This window comes from Littorina saxatilis, linkage group LG16, assembly GCF_037325665.1.
Source record: "Littorina saxatilis isolate snail1 linkage group LG16, US_GU_Lsax_2.0, whole genome shotgun sequence".
In the NCBI taxonomy this organism is placed as follows: Eukaryota; Metazoa; Mollusca; class Gastropoda; order Littorinimorpha; family Littorinidae; genus Littorina; species Littorina saxatilis.
Genome location: NC_090260.1, coordinates 15,090,061 through 15,108,278, shown reverse-complemented (window position 1 = coordinate 15,108,278; position 18,218 = coordinate 15,090,061). Strand labels below are relative to the sequence as shown.

The window sequence follows — 18,218 nt, the reverse complement described above, 5'->3', positions numbered from 1 at the left end:
TTCATACACACAAAACACACACAGACACACACATCTTTACAATCAAACACACATACACACACGCACACACACACACATACACACAAACTTACGCACACGTACACACATATACACACACTCTCTCGCTCTCTCACTCACACAAACTTCATACACACAAAACACACACTCATACACACATATATGGGCAGACGGACACCCACGCCTTTACAAACATACACACAAACACAGTCATACACACACAGAGACATACACACACACCTTGACTCACACAAATCTCATACACAGAAAACACACACTCATACGCACATAGACAGACGGATACAGACATCCTTGCAAACACACACACACACACACACACACACACACACACACACACACACACACACACACACACACACACACACACACACACACCGTGAGAGAGAAAGAATGCAGGGAGGCATGCCATCATGATGCATTAAATTACATCAAAGCCTTTCTACGTCATCTTCTTACGTGATCTTTATCCATAGACTCTGAAACTACGGAATTTCTACCCGGCCAAAGCGGCCTTGGGTGACGTTTGCTAAAAAAATGGGGGCGCCAATGTCACCCACCGTATTCTTGTTAGTATGTTCCCAATTTTTGGTGAACTTCCATCTCCAACTGTTGCCCCTGATCGGGCACAACGAATCCTTCTTTATCATGTATTATCGGCATGAAAATTTCTCAAGTCGATTACAGTATAGCGTTCGTGGGATACCTCCAGCTTCGCTGGGATAAGTTTGCAGGTCATTACAAATCTGAAAATTCTAATTAAAATCAAAATTTTAGTAATCAATCCAAAAATCATTTCATTTTATTCTTCATCATTTTCTGATTCCAAAAACATTATAGTTATGTTATGTTTGGTTTAAGCTTACAAAGTTGTTTAAATTTCAAGCGATCAGCTATGTTTTCCACGTGAATGAATGTGTGTCAGCGCTTTCAGTTTCCGTTGCGGAATATCCGCGAAGCATTGCTTCCTGAAATGCAGTGCGTGCAAGTATCATTTTGCGAGCTTAACAGATTGACTAAACAAATGTATTAATTTTGTTTCAAGCGACTTGTTTTTCTTTCTAATGGATGACTTCAATTGTTCTCCCGAGGCCCCACAACTCTGTAAATGCACCCAATGAGACCCACCCAATGAGACCCAAAATACCCCCTTCAAATGCTAACATGTATTCAAAAGCATCTGAGGGGCAAGACCTCTGCCCAGTCAGCCTTTATACCCCCCATCCCCCCCTTACTCTGTAAATGCACCCATGCCAATGAGACCCAAAATACCCCTTTTAATGTCTAACATTCAAAAGTATCTGAGGGGCAAGACCCCCGCCTGGCCAGCCTTTAGACCCCCGCCTGGCCAGCCTTTAGACCCCCGCCTGGCCAGCCTTTAGACCCCCGCCTGGCCAGCCTTTAGACCCCCGCCTGGCCAGCCTTTAGACCCCCGCCTGGCCAGCCTTTAGACCCGCCCGGCCAGCCTTTAGACACCCCCCCCCCCCCCCCCGCCAGCCTTTAGACCCCCGCCTGGCCAGCCTTTAGACCCCCGCCCGGCCAGCCTTTAGACACCCCCCCCCCCCCCCGCCAGCCTTTAGACCCCCGCCTGGCCAGCCTTTAGACCCCCGCCTGGCCAGCCTTTAGACCCCTGTCTCATTTTGGAAGCCTCTCCCTCTCATAAACTCGGTCCAAGTATTGCTGAATGAATAAAAACAAAACGTGTTGACGTGTCGTGTCCGTGTTCTCCGCTCATAACACACGTTATGAACAACACATACCACCTGTAAACTAGAGTGGAAAAACATCACCATGTAACGTTTACCACCGGTCCCCTGTTCAGAAAGAGAGAAAAATCAAATTTGTAATATACAAAGCAAGTTCAAATACTTCGATCGTCATTTTGTCACCTGAAAACCCCACCTGCTCACCGAGACTATCACACCGAGATCGAGCAGACGAACATATGGAGCGTTAGCTCTCGATTAAAAACACCAGCTCACCTACTAAAACGACGATGATTATACCGGGGACAATAAAGACTGTGTTGTCGATGTGTTCTTTCACCGGTCCTGATCCGAATTCAACCATTGTGGCGGCAGCTTGCAGAAGTCAAAAGCTCCAAACAGCGATCTTCTGCCAGCAGAACAAAAAGCGGAAGTGTACTTTGGCTGTCCAGGAAATGAAGCCATTTGAGAATGGAGTAATTTTAGGAATTGTAACATTTGATTATAACCTGTTGAACAGTCAATGTGACCGTTATTAAAGTCAGATATTTCGAGTGTACTTTTTTTTATGTGGTGCGCGTGTGCTCATCTGTTTGCCATTGAGGAATCTGTCCAATGGCTATTCAATTTCTATTGGATCTATTAGAAAGATAAAAGTGTTCACTAATGCCGGAGAAATAAGGCCTACAGTTAAAAAATAACATAACATAACATAACATATGCGGCTTTCCAGCCTTTGCCTGCTATGTTTTTCAACTAATGATTCCCAGACCTCAGACTTTACAAGATTTTTCCTTTCCTTGTGTGTGTGTGTGTGTGTGTGTGTGTGTGTGTGTGTGTGTGTGTGTGTGTTTATAAATGTGTGTGTGGTGCACGGTGTGTGTGTGTGTGTGTGTGTGTGTTTAGAGAAAAAGTGTGTGTGTCCACCTGAACATTACACAAATGTAAAGTGCAAATGCACTAAGTTTCATTGTTAACACAAGATACAGTTAGAAAATATAACACATGCAGCTGCAAAAACACAACATTGAACAACAACAGAGAATTAAAACAAGAGCGAAACTATGCTAAGAAACAAGAACAATTTTTGTAATGAATTTTTATTGAAATTGATACATGTATGGTCAATCTTTGCAGAACTTAACGTCTTTAAAAAAAATCTTCGGGTATCTAGTTGTTTGGGACTGGTAACAGTGATAAGTTACCATAAAAAAAAGTCACCCCCCGCGGGTTAAGGTTAGGGTTAGGGTTAGGGGGAAGAATTTACCCGATGCTCCCCAGCATGTCGTAAGAGGCGACTAACGGATTCTGTTTCTCTTTTTACCCTTGTTAAGTGTTTCCTGTATAGAATATTGTCAATGTTTGTAAAGATTTTAGCCAAGCAGTATGTAAGAAATGTTAAGTCCTTTGTACTGGAAACTTGCATTCTCCCAGTAAGGTCATATAATTATTGTACTACGTTGCAAGCCCCTGGAGCAATTTTTTTATTAGTGCTTTTGTGAACAAGAAACAATTAACAAGTGGCTCTATCCCATCTCCCCCCTTTCCCCGTCGCGATATAACCTTCGTGGTTGAAAACGACCTTAAACACCAAATAAAGAAAGATAACAAAAATCGATGACGTAACACCGCAACACGCAGACAAGAGGATCTATCAACCTCCGAGGAGACAACGCGACAGCAATGAATGTTTTAGTTGGGGTACGAAAATGGTTGCAATAATATTTTTGCTCAGTTTATTTAGTTAAATGAAACACCCACACATTAACAGACACACACACACACACTTACATGCATACACACATACATAAACACATAGCTCAAACAGTCTGATTTTCCTTAATTTATTTATACATCAGCAACAACTCAAAACTCAATTTCATAAATGCAATTAATATATTTATTGCAACAAAATCATCCATCCATCTGTTGTCCATCCTTCAACTCAGAAAGTAAACAATTGGATTAAATAATAAATAATAACACTATTTACTAATCAGCGGCATTACAAGCAAACCATTGAACTGTATAAACCTCTTCCCGCTAATTCACTTCTTCTTCTTCTTCAGCGTTCCAGAATTGTCTGGTTATGTGTGAGCTCGTTTGCGCATTTGGGTTCCCCACACTATACTCTGAGAGCATAGTCAGCTCACTCCGCTTTCGTTGAGTAGGCATATTGGGTATTTTCGTGTTTCCATAACCCACCGAACTCCGACATGGATTACAGGATCTTTTCTGTGCGCACTTGGTCTTGTGTGTACACACGAAGGGGGTTATAAGTCACTAGCAGGTCTGCACATAAGTTAACCTGGGAGATCGAAAAAATTTCCACTCTTAACCCACCAGGCGGCAGGGACCGGGATTCAAACTCACGACCTCCCGATTAGGAGGCCGACGTCTTACGTCCACGCCACTGCGCCCGCCGCTAATTCACTAATCTCACACTTTCAATTTTAACACACAGCACAGCATTCTGGGCAGAAGATTGACCAAGCAACAGTTGACTGAAATCAATACAAATTTAATTTTTGAATCACTGTGAATTTGGAAGTTAGCAACCAAGTTCATTGCACAATTTCTTTTTGATTTTTTCCATGGTCGAGTCACCACATTTTCTATATTACTCAAATGACATCTCAGAATTGATGTGGATGTATATAGATCAAGTATTACAACAAAAAGACCTCATGGCAACAACACAAATATGTTGGTTTAGGGTAACCCAACCAACCCTATTTTTTCCCGCCAACATTTTTTTCATTTCTAAAAAAAACAACCTTTTGGCACATTTTCTGAACCATACCAAGACTAAGGGGAAAAAACAAAAAGCAGACCTACCTACCCTATCTGTTTTGGTCACCTTACCCTAAACCGTCGGCCTCATACAAAAAAGGGGGGAGATGGGATAGAGCCACTTGTCAATTGTTTCTTGTTCACAAAAGCACTAATCAAAAATTTGCTCCAGGGGCTTGCAACGTAGTACAATATATTACCTTACTGGGAGAATGCAAGTTTCCAGTTCAAAGGACTTAACATTTCTTACATACTGCTTGACTAAAATCTTTACAAACATTGACTATATTCTATACAAGAAACACTTAACAAGGGTAAAAGGAGAAACAGAATCCGTTAGTCGCCTCTTACGACATGCTGGGGAGCATCGGGTAAATTCTCTCTCGTCCCAACCAATATGGGACTCCCCCTAACCCGCGGGGGGTTACCAATACATTAAAAACAAATTCTTCTTTCAATGTTTAATGACAAAAGCAGTAATCATTGATCAAATACTGAGTTATAAAGAGAGAATACTACATGGCTTGCTGTGTCGTACCAGATTTAAACGAGTTGTTTTTTAAAATATTGAACTGCGAGCGAAAGCGAGCTGTTCACTATTTGAAAAAGCAACGAGTGTAAATCTGGTACGACACAGCAAGCCATGTAGTATTCTGTAACTTCGTGTATTTTAATGAAAATGTCTTGCAGTCGAGGCAGCTAAATTGAAGACGCTTGTTTTGGAACCTCGATCTCTTCTAAAGCCTCGAGCAATCTATTACGTCAAACCAAGAAACGTCACTCTGAAAGTGTGGCGTGACGTGTTAGTTCTAAAGATTCATCAAGGGTAATTAGCGAGCGCAATTTTTGGTTCTATAATTACGTTTGTCTCGGTGAGTTTGGCATCATAAGCAGTGGAAAAACAGGTCCCTGCCAGACTTTCTTGACATGACCTCATTTACATGATATACACACGTGTGATTTGAACGATTATTATCTCACGGGTGTCTCTCTCACGTATGTAGGATAAAGTGATTTTTTAATCATTAAAACAAACAGTGCCTGAGTAAATAACCAGGAGGGACAGGGATGCGCTTGTGAAGAAAAGTAGTCTAGGAATTTTTCTGGTCGTATTTTTTTTCAACCGATCGTACTGATCGTATTTTAGGCAAAAAAGGCGTACATTAAATTACGGCAAAATTGTATGCCGGTTCCCAAACCTGTACTACATTTGTTCAATGAATTACTTCATATTTGGTGTAGTGACATCAAATTAAGCTGATGCATGATCACATCACAAAGTTGCACGTTTGAATTTTAAATGATCTGATTTTTGTGCTCTTTCCAAAAAAAATTATCTTAACTCAGGGATCAACTCAAAAGTAGGTGGTTTGACATTGGGTGGTAGCCACACTCGCCAAATTTAAACCCTCCAGATTGGCTGAAATTAATTTCTTTAGGTCACCGATGCCTTGGGGTGTTTTGTACACTTCGACCTTCAGATTTCCCAAAAGGTAAAAGTCTGGAAGATTTAAGTCTGATGACGGTGGGTATACCGCTCAATGTAGAACCTCCTTCTGTCGAGTCGATCAGCAAATTTTGATATTGTTTTCAAAAGAGCATACAAGTCCGACCAATTGACCTCCAAATGTCAAACTTTGTAATATAATCGTGCATAAGCTGAAGTTAATCTACACCAAATATAAAGTCATTAGCTCAACAAATGTAAAAGTTATTAGTTATTTTAATGGGTGGCATTTTTTGGGGGGTCACCCTGTGAATTGCCTGAACACGATCAGTTTACAAGATCGTTGACACTGGATGGAAGGTATAACCCTAGTTCACACAATTCTACAAAACATTTACAAACCTCTCTGTGTCGCTCTTATCGTGAAATGCACACACACACACACACACACACACACATATTTATGGAATGCCCCAAAAATATCAAACAGTTCAACAATTATCTACACATATCATTTCAGATTCAGTCAGAAGCTTGCACTGTTAGGACTACGCCCCGTTGATAACTGTTTACGGGTAAGTGTTTAAATTTTAACCTCCAATGCATTTTACACAGCACTGCCATATTGCGGTAAAAAGCTATACATGTTTACAAGAACATTTTATCATTAACGTATTAAGAGTAGAAATAAAAATATCTGGGTCTAACATCAAAATACAACCATTTAATCAAAACACAAAACAGCAAGGAGTGGTTTTTTTCATCTTCATCAGTGAGCAGAAACCCTGAACCAAACAACAAGTACAGTAGAATGTGAGAAAAATAGCTCAAAGAATTCTCTTGAAAAAAAAAATAAGAAACACAGTTTTTTCTGCAGGTAAAAGTCAAACATTCTAAGGTATGATGAGTGTGAGTTACATAAGGGAAAAGTAAAAATATATTTGAGCATTCCTAAATATTCACATCCTCATGAAAAACAAGTAAACTATTTTCTCTGTTATATAACATTCCTTCCTCAGCTTGCAATTTTCACAACACACAGGAGGACAAAACAGAGAAATATTTCATGGCAGATTTTGCCACACACCACACACTGAGAACTTGCGGCACAGTCTGAAATATTTACAGTCCAAGGTATAATCCCAGCTTACCACTTGATGATTTAACACACAAACATGCTCACAGACACAAAAACACACACTCACACACAGTCAGAGACACACACACACACACAACTTTGTATTCAGACAATGTTCATATTTGCTGTGGAACTGCAGTTCTGCTCCAGCCCGACCTCCTCTACAAAACTTTCCCCACTGTGGTTCCACAGCCTTAATCAGCTAAGCTGTCAACACAGGACCTCGTGCTAGTGGTGGTTTGTTTAGCGGAGTCAATTAGGCCATTATAGTAGTGCCAAGACTGTTTGTTTATCTAGCGCGCCCATGCTATCACCGATTTCTGACAGCTCCTGTAGGCTAGCGTGTACCCTGGGACAAGAAGATTTACGATGCAGGAGCTGTCAGAAGTCAGAAGTAATTAAGTTTACCAATACATTTAAAGAAGAGGCGAAGCCATCAAGGCTCACGTAAGAAATCGACAAACAGTAACACAAACTCAATCACTCCGTCACACATACACACACACACACACACACACACACACACACACACACAGAAAGAGCATAGGTGAAACTGTGCAAGAAAGCGAGACACTAGATCTAGATCTGTCTGTCTGCATGTAGTCTACTTACAGGGACACGACTGCCAACTAGTCTCGGCCCGCTCAAAATAATAATGACCGAGACTTTCAGTACTTCCTTCGCGTGACGTCTAACCCTCTTTCGTCATAATGTGACGTCAATGTAATGTGACGTCTTCAAATGTTAGAGTTTCTACCACAGACATACAAACGCACAAACACACACACACACGCACGCACAGACAGACAAAGTTACGATCGCATAGGCTACACTTCGTGAGCCAAAAATGCTTCTTTCAATGTTTACTGACAAAAACTGTTATCATGTGTCAAAATACTGGATCAACTTTGGGATGCGCTTGTGAAAAAAAGTATTCTTGAAATTTTTTGCATCATTTTTTTTTCCACTGACCGTACTGATCGTATTCTAGTATTCTAGATAATCATGCGTAGAAAATACGGTGAAATCGTATGGGTTCCCATGCAGGTCGATCTGCACGTTGAGGGACATAAATTGTGCCTCTGGACTCAACGGTTCAATCACTACTCCACTTGTGATTAAACAATCGTACAATTGACATTCTTAGACGTCGCTTTTTCCCCTTCATGAAACCATATTTCCAGCAGTGAAAAACAGAGACATGCAACCAGAATAATATCTGACGCATTCTTCTTCTTCGTTCAAGGGCTGAAACTCCCACATTCACTCATGTTTTTACACAAGTTGGTCTGTACGTGTATGACCGTTTTGACCCCGCCATTCAGGGAGCCATACGCCGCTTTTAGGGGATGATACATTCAAAATCAGTTTTCTTACTATCAAGTCCATTCACTCAGCCAGGCAAAATGTCACTTTTTCTCCCAGGTTTCTTTTTCACAGTGAAAACCTGACAATAACAAATCACAGAGTTGTAGAACTGAAAGCACAGCTGCATACTAACAGCATTGCTGACCCTGATGGAATATATGAAAGAGAGAAAAATCACATGGAAAGTTACCACAGTACGGTGGATTTACCCCCCTTTTAAGACCTCCAAAAATCTGAAAAATTCGGGTCTTAAAAAGGAGGGAGTCTTAAACTGGGGGTCTTAATTTACACAGCTTATGAACAGAATATTTGTGAAAACAGACGGACACAAAAGGAAGGAGTCTTAAACTGGGGGTCTTAATTTACACAGCTTATGAACAGAATATTTGTGAAAACAGACGGACAAGTCAAAAAGGCTAAAACAACAACAATCGTCATCATCATTTTTCAAAATTTTTTAAAAGTTAAAAGAGAAGAAAGTTCCATGAAAATTCAAATATAAACACCAAAAAAACAGTAGTACGAAGAATGACAACAGCAGTAAGAAAACCACAAATTTAAATTCACACAGAGAATACAAGAAACGAATGCTTCCCATTACCCACGAAGAAAAGCATTCTGGGATATGTAGGAAAGCTGACTATACATGTATGTATATAAAACAATCTTGAAAAGAGATAGAACTAGAAGTAAAGCTTTTTTCAGTTCCATTTTTTCTTCTGTTTTTTGTTTTTTTCCCCCCCTCTTCTTCTTCTACCGAAAAGGAAAGCAAATCCACTTTCAAAGGTAGATGGTTTCTGTTACAAAGTACACGCATACATTTAAAAAACAAACAAACATTTATGAGTGAAAATGTACAGGCTTATTTCACTTTAAATATTGCATACGACGTACCTTCTACCCAAACATCAACTCTGAACTGTTTCATTATCTCTTGAAGTTAAAACAAAAAGGATAGGTGAGAATTAGTACTTTTAAGATTTCTTCAGCGGAATTGGAAAGTTTTATCCGTGGAATTGTCCCTACCCTGTACTGATTAGATAACACACATATATCGGACACATTCCACATCACAGTTCTTCAAAGAAATAAACCAGACTTTGACAATTTTGATTCAGTCATTTCATAACATCAAAACGCTGACCAGAATTTAATTAAACACTCATTCCTTCCCCCCTGTGAGCAATCTTTTTTTTTTTTCATTTTCATTTTCATGACTTTAATGTCCCATCGCTGGGAAATTCGGGTCGGTTCCTCCCAGTGGAAAGCTAGCAGCAACGGAGTCGCGCTACCCAGGTGCCTGCGTGTTTGGGTGTATTCAGCCACCTGCACGTACGGCAGAATGACCGAGGTCTTTTACGTGCCATTGTGGTGACACGGGGGTGGGACATGGCTTCCGTCTCTGGGTCTGCACATAAAGTTGACCCGTGTCCCTCCCGGCCCGAACTCGAACCTGCGACCTTCCGATCACAAGCCCAGTGCTCTACCAACTGAGCTACCGGGCCCCCGGCAACTATCTGTACACGCTTTTACACCAGCATCTTTTCCTCTTGAACATTTACCAAAACTCTACAGCCCAGAAGTCTTCTGTGCAAGTTGGGAATCTTTGGCTGAACGTCTTCTTCTTCTGCGTTCATTTTTGTTTGTTTGTTTGTTTGCTTAACGCCCAGCCGACCACGAAGGGCCATATCAGGGCGGTGCTGCTTTGACATATAACGTGCGCCACACACAAGACAGAAGTCGCAGCACAGGCTTCATGTTTCACCTAGTCACATTATTCTGACACCAGACCAACCAGTCCTAGCACTAACCCCATAATGCCAGACGCCAGGCGGAGCATCCACTAGATTGCCAATTTTAAAGTCTTAGCAGACCTGTTTACCCCTAAAACATTGCATGTGTATTTTCTGGGAGCAAAATGAGGCAAATGTGTAGTTTTGTAATTGAATGTGTAGAATTTCTCGTCGACCTATCACAACAACAAGAACAATGATTGCTACTTTTTACCACATGTATTGATTGACTGACGGAAAAATGGGAATTGCAGACAGTGCAATGAGCATGATGTTTTCCTTTCCGCGAAGACAAGGCATGGGTAGTCCTGATGATATTTTGGCAGAAAGACTTGGTTCGGCGCATTGCTCGTCTTTTTCTTTTTGGTCGGTGGCCTTTCGGAGTCATTTTCTTCACAGTTCTCATCTTCACTTTCGTGTGCTCTGCGTTCAGCCATTGTGTCGAAACGCCCGCATGGTTTGGCAGTAACGCTTTCAGTTGTGCCCGGCATTTGCTTGGAGAAGCCTATTCGGCATTAACAAGCTACAACGCAACGCCCGTGGGCGCTTTACGCGCTGCACGCAGCAAACGACTGCTGGCCGAAAACATGGATTGGAAAATGGATCGGTCAAGGGAGATGAAGAAAATTACGGATTGTGATATGCGTAGCCGAAACAATACCGTTTGCGTGCAGGGACGGGGCGGTGTGAGAGCACAACGGGACAAGGAACAGATGTAAAGACGAAAAAGAAAAAAAAAATGTTTTTATTTTTTTTATTTTTTTTAAAATACCGTTTGCGTAGAAAACGACAGACTTGCGTAGTTGCGTAGTATATTATTCAAATTCGTAGTTTACTACGCTCAATGTGTAGTGTAAACAGGTCTGTCTTAGGTATGACCCGGCCGGGGTTCGAACCCACGACCTCCCGATCACGGGGCGGACGCCTTACCACTAGGCCAACCGTGCCGGTTTCTGCGTTCATGGGATGAAACTCCCACAAACACTCATGTTTTTGGCACGAGTGGGTTTTTACGTGTATGTCCGTTTTTACCCCGCCATTTAGGCAGCCATATGCCGCTTTCGGGGGAAGCATGCTGTGCATTTTCATGTTTCTATAACCCACAAACTCTGACATGAATTACAGGATCTTTTTCGCGGGTACTTTGTCTTGTGCTTGCATCATGTAAACACGAATGGAAATAAGGCACCAGCAGGTCTGCACATAAGTTGACCTGGGAAATCTGAAAAATCTCCACTCCCACCAGGCGGCAGCGACCGGGATTCGAACTCACGACCTCCCGATTAGGAGGCCGACGTCTTACCACCACGCCACTGCGCCCGTCGTCCCTGTAATATGTTCCAGTTGAAAGTAAAGGGGAGATCTTACATAACATTTCCTGAATGTATCAAGAATCACAGTGCGGCAAGCTCATCTGATGAAGTTCACAACAGTTTAGAACAAAGAACAAGAAACTTCTAATCTCTTGCAGATCAAGACTATTTTCAGAGTTTGTTAGTTTTTTTCTCCTTCTCATGTGTAAAAATTTAAAAAAATAAATTGAGCAAAGATGTGACTGCAAAGTGCAAGATTTAAAAATAATAAGATTTAAAAATTTCAAAAACTAACAGCCAGAAACACAAAACGGAACTATCAACATCCAATTCATCAAATATAAACAGCAGTTTCATTTTTGAAAAATGACATGTAAAAATGACGATACATCTTGGACGCTGAAGAATACGATTTGAATATATGTGACCCTCCACCACGAAATGAGTCGCATGTCACCTCGCGCGGTTCTGCGCTAGGCTTAATATAAGTCCGGGGAGTGTCTGGTAACAGTGTGAGGGTCACCTTAGTCACAGGCTTATAACTCAAACAGTTTTCGCTCTTTTCTCAAACGGTTTTCACCACTGGATAGAGCATAAAAAACTCTTTAGGAAAATGTAAAAATATGAAAATCATGCAAAGGTGACATGCGACTCATTCCGTGGTGGAGGGTCACATATTTCCTGTTTTTTCGGTAATCTGTTTTGCAGTCATCTGTGTCCCTTTTCCTTTATATCACACTTTCCACTTTTCTCCCACCGTCTTTTCTTTTTAAATAAATGTGGATGGGGGTCCCAATTTTTCTTCAATTACCTCCCCCCCCCCCTCTCCTCCCTTACAAAAAAGAAAAAGCTTACAAAAATACAAACAAAGAACACAAAAAAGAAAAAAAAATTACAAGAAAAAAAAATTACAAGAAAAAAAAAATTACAAGAAAAAAACCACCAAAACAAGCAGACTTGCCTCATCAAAAAAAAAAAAAAAAAAAACAAAACAAAAAAAAAGCAAAAAAAACAAAAAGCGAAAAAAAAAAAGCCTAGTTATCTGCGGAGTCACGAGAGTGCAGCTTTGAATGTCTTTATCTCCATGGGAGGCACTGGGAACTCCATCACTGCGTCGACCTCTTCAAGGTCATGCATGAGGGTCAAGGTCGTTTCGTGAAGGTCGTTCAGCTTCAGCTCCGAAAACATCTGAGCCAAGGACACCTGGAAAAGAAGCAAAGTTTGGAGCGAGTCAAAAACACAATGCAAAGGGAAGCTTGGTTACACAAGACCAAAAGTAGGGCGGATGGTGGCGAGAGATGAATGGATCTTCTTCTTCTTCAGCGTTCCAGAATTTTCTGGTTACGTGTGAGCTCGTTTGCCCATTTGGGTTCCCCACACTATACTCTGAAAGCATAGTCAGCTCACTCCGCTTTCGTTGGGTAGGCATGCTGGGTATTTTCGTGTTTCCATAACCCACCAAACTCCGACATGGATAACAGGATTTTTTTCGTGCTCACTTGGTCTTGTGCTTGCGTGTACACACAAAGGGGGTTAAGTCACTAGCAGGTCTGCACATAAGTTGACCTGGGAGATCGGAAAAATCTCCACTCTTAACCCACCAGGCGGCAGCGACCGGGATTCGAACTCACGACCTCCCGATTAGGAGGCAGACGTCTTACCACCACGCCACTGCGCCCGTCAATGAATGGATCGATAGATGGTTTGTCGCATATGTCGCGCTACTTTACGTATACTGTCACCTGGTTGTCACGACATATGTTGTGCTACTGGCTCAGTCTGTTCAGTCGGTTCCGATTACCGATTACCTCCCATGGATGCGAAAACCTATATGACCGTTTTTCTTTATTTTTCTCTCGGCTAATTCACCAGTGGCTATGTAACATGTGTTACGGAATTGCACCAGTGTAAGGGTTAATTGTTTAACCAGTGCTTCCCACTGTATCATGCATCCTGGCTAGCAGAGAAAGGGGTATTATATTCTTCTTCTTCTGCGTTCGTGGGCTGAAACTCCCACGTACACTCGTGTTTTTTTTGCACGAGTGAAATTTTACGTGTATGACCGTTTTTTACCCCGCCATTCAGGCAGCCATACGCCGTTTTCGGAGGAAGCATACTGGGTATTTTCGTGTTTCTATAACCCACCGAACTCTGACATGGATTACAGGATCTTTTTCGTGCGCACGTGGTCTTGTGCTTGCGTGTACACACGGGGGTGTTCGGACACCGAGGAGAGTCTGCACACAAAGTTGACTCTGAGAAATAAATCTCTCGCCGAATGTGGGGACGAACTCACGCTGACAGCGGCCAACTGGATACAAATCCAGCGCGCTACCGACTGAGCTACATCCCCGCCCGAAAGGGGTATAATTCATACCCCTAGCCACAATAGAACATTTTCCGAAATAACTCTGTGGTGTTTGTATGGGTTGTGACAGAGTTACCTTTTCTTGCAAAATGCAGACAAAAAATGGAGGAACCAATCACTAGCATGGGGTGTAGGGGAAACACATGCGTATCTCCACGTGTTTCTGGCACACCCCTCGCTACTCATTGGGGCCTCCATTGTTTGTTTGCCGTTTTGCAAGAAAAGGTTTAACTGAGTTCCAAAACAAATACAAACCCGCCAGAGTTATTTCACAAAAGTCGTCTGTTAAGTTTGTATTATTTTTGATAGAAACCTCAGGGCGGAGATGTAGCTCAGTCGGTAGAGCGCTGCATTTGTATCCAGTTCGCCGCTGTCAGCGTGAGTTCGTCCCCACGTTCGGCGAGAGATTTATTTCTCAGAGTCAACTTTGTGTGCAGACTCTCCTCGGTGTCCGAACACCCCCGTGTATACTCGCAAGCACAAGACTAAGTGCGCACGAAAAAGATCCTGCAATCCATGTCAGAGTTCGGTGGGTTATAGAAACACGAAAATACCCAGCAGGCTTCCTCCGAAAACGGCGTATGGCTGCCTAAATGGCGGGGTAAAAAACGGTCATACAAGTAAAAAAACACGAGTGTACGTGGGAGTTTCAGCCCACGAACGCAGAAGAAGAAGAAGATAGAATCCTTACAAGTTGTAATCAGTAAACTATACTCGACCCCTACCTTCCCGTCGTTGGGTCGACACGACACACCGTGCAGTGGGAAACTGCAGTCACCACCCATGTGGTGCAACAACATGGCCGCCGAATCCCGGGGCACATACTTCAAGTCGGCGCTGTCATCCTTGTTTTGCAAAGTTCTCAAATTGACCAGGTGAACCTCACACGGGAGCTCGACATTCATGGGAGAGAACTCTGACAGGAAGGTGAGCGGGGTGTGGGCGTGTTTGGCGCTGCGAGGCATGGCGAAGAGAGGCTGCATCAGGTGGAGGGAAGCCACGTTGGATAGATGGGAGGGGAAGGCCACCCCTGGTGATTTCGTCTGCCGTATACAAAAAATAATTGAAAGTGATGAATGCGGAGCTTTTTCTGTCTGATGTGAAAGTATTGTTACTTTTTTTTTTAAATCTTCCAAACACACCCAACACCTACCCATCTCCCCCCCCCCCCCCCCCCAACCTCACACACGCAACACCACTCCCCAAAACGCACCCACACAAACCCCCCCTCCCCCAAACACACACACAACATCCCCCCACACATAAAACACCTACAAGCACACACAATACCCCTAACACCCTTCCCCATTGCCCCCCTCCCCCACCCCAAACACACACACACACACAAACACACACACACAAACACACACAGAGTAAAGCTCTCACATGCGCAACACCTGGTTTCCAGCAGCAGACGGAAGTGGTTGGGCATGCGTCAGTTATCAACCACTCCTTGCTGGAGCCCCCCCTCCCCAAACACACACACAAACACACACCAAACACACACACACACACACACACACACACACACACACACACACACACACACACACAGAGAGTAAAGCCCTCACCTGCGTAACATCTTTCCTGGTTTCCAGCAGCAGACGGAAGTGGTTGGGCGTGAGTCGGTTATCAAGCACTCCTTGCTGGAGCCCACGTCCATCGTCCTGGTTCAGTCGACGATCCAACATGATGTCCACCTGACCTGTCACCATAGCAACAGCAGAAAAACATAACGATTCAGCATTATGGCCACTTTGTAAACAAAAATTGAGATTTTAAAGAGTGTGTGTTTTTGTTTTTTTTTAATTGCTAAAGGCCCTGGGAATCCTTCTCACACTTTCAATACAGTGAGCCTCATTTTTAAGACCTCCAAAAATTTGAAAAAATCCTGTCTCAAAAAGGAGAGAGTCTAAAAGTGGGAGATCTTAACCTTTTTGCTGCCAGTAAATACAGACTTTTACATGTATTTACGGGCCGGGATGTAGCTCAGTCGGTAGCGCGCTGGATTTGTATCCAGTTGGCCGCTGTCAGCGTGAGTTCGTCCCCACATTCGGCGAGAGATTTATTTCTCAGAGTCAACTTTGTGTGCAGACTCTCCTCGGTGTCCGAACACCTCCGTGTGTACACGCAAGCACAAGACCAAGTGCGCACGAAAAAGATCCTGTAATCCATGTCAGAGTTCGGTGGGTTATAGAAACACGAAAATACCCAGCATGCTTCCTCCGAAAACGGTGTATGGCTGCCTAAATGGCGGGGTAAAAAAAAAGGTCATACACGTAAAATTCCACTCGTGCAAAAAACACGTGTACGTGGGAGTTTCAGCCCACGAACGCAGAAGAAGAAGACATATATTTACCTGAAGTGACAACAGTGTGCCTTGATGGCTAAGTGAATACGCCACACACACACGCATGCACCATTTGAAGCGTCTTCAATTCGGGCGCATCGATTGAGGGACGTTTGGAGCAAAAGACACGCAAATATAGTATGTAGGATAAACAGACTACTACATGGCTTACCGTGTCATAACAGACTACATGTACTACATGGCTCACCGTGTCATAACAGACTACATGTACTACATGGCTCACTGTGTCATAACAGACTACATGTACTACATGGCTCACTGTGTCATAACAGACTACATGTACTACATGGCTCACTGTGTCATAACAGACTACATGTACTACATGGCTCACCGTGTCATAACAGACTACATGTACTACATGGCTCACTGTGTCATAACAGACTACATGTACTACATGGCTCACTGTGTCATAGCAGATTTACACTCATTGCTTTTTCAAATATTGAAAAATTCGGTTTCGTTCGCGGTTCAATATTTAAACAAGCAACTCGTGTAAATCTGGTACAGCACAGCAAGCCATATAATAGTACATGTATTCTGTATGTCCTGCCGTCATTTTCCAATCAAATTGATTGACATTTTGGTTAACCATTCTTTGGATCAGTCTGGGCTATGGAACGGCATTTCAGCTGATCATTTAATTAGTTACTTTGTTGGGATTTAAATCAAATTGTCACTAACAGGCATATTGTTTTGTTCACATATTTTTGCTCAAAGCCAGTGTTTACCGCAGAAAAGAGAATTAGTTTTACTCATGAATATAGTGATGTGCAAGGGTTTGGCGAGTAGAAATCAGGCATCAGAAGGTTTGTGCCCAAAAGTTAGATTTTTCACTTAAAACACCCAAAAAATGAGATAAGGGAATACCCGTATATATAGTTCCTGTACTGGGGAATGAGTTGCTGAATTTAGAAGGGTGTCACCTATTATTACTTCTTACATTCAATTCAAGTTCCTATCCCATTCAAATGAAACAAATTCGAACATTTATAACCTTGTCTCCACTTTCTCTTCATTTCATTATTCATCTGCTAACATGTAGCAGACTCCAAATAATCCATTTAAAAATTCATTGATAACTACCTCACAACAAGATTTTGTTATGAACTAAATATATATTTCCTGCAGAGTGGTTTAATGTCCCTGCATGTCTAAAAGTTAAAAGGCTTTTAAACATGGTATTCCAAGAATATAATCCACACACTCCTTTTAATAAAGCAGTAGGGGACACATTTTCTTTGCCTACGATCAAGTAGCAGAAAAATCCAGGCTTCCTCACAGAGACAACATTCTGTGTCTTCAAACATGAATTTTCAAGGGGAGATTATAGTCACACCACAGTTATTTCCCTTGAAGGTCACACCACAGTTACTTCCCTTGAAAGGTATCCCAACAGGCAGATTTGAACCTCACCCCACAGATGGGTGTTCTTTCTTTCTTTATTTGGTGTTTAACATCGTTTTCAACCGTTCAAGGTTCTATCGCGACAGGGAAAGGGGAGAGATGGGATAGAGCCACTTGTTAATTGTTTCTTGTTCACAAAAGCTCTAATCAAAAATTTGCTCCAGGGGCTTGCAACGTAGTACAATATATGACCTTACTGGGAGAATGCAAGTCCCCAGCATCAGGTAAATTCTTCCCCCTAACCCGCCGGGGGCACAGATGGGTGTAGTCTGGCAGTCTACCAATTGAAATTACAGTGGAACCCCCCTTTTAAGACCTCACAAAATTTGAAAAAAAATCCGGTCTTCATGCCTGGGAACACCTGTTTTGCACTTGGGAGTATTCTCAAGTAAACTTGGTGTATTTTCAGAAAAATGAGCGTACTCCACACAACATTTGAACATCCATGATTAAAACATGCTTTACACACGTCCGTCACACC

General features: G+C 42.3%; 1 protein-coding gene across 1 annotated transcript in view; it reads right to left on the bottom strand.

Annotated features, from left to right (window-relative positions):
- Nucleotides 1-12,620: 12,620 nt before the first annotated feature.
- The window catches only part of LOC138950477 (alpha-mannosidase 2x-like), a 55,666-nt gene continuing 50,068 nt past the window's right edge, over nt 12,621-18,218 (bottom strand). The window contains exons 21-23 of the mRNA XM_070322202.1: nt 15,534-15,667; nt 14,688-15,005; nt 12,621-12,797 (exon numbers count right to left, since the gene is read on the bottom strand). Of these exons, the coding sequence (XP_070178303.1) occupies nt 12,645-12,797; nt 14,688-15,005; nt 15,534-15,667 (605 nt within the window). The 3' untranslated portion in view covers nt 12,621-12,644. The remainder of the gene's footprint in view (nt 12,798-14,687; nt 15,006-15,533; nt 15,668-18,218) is intronic.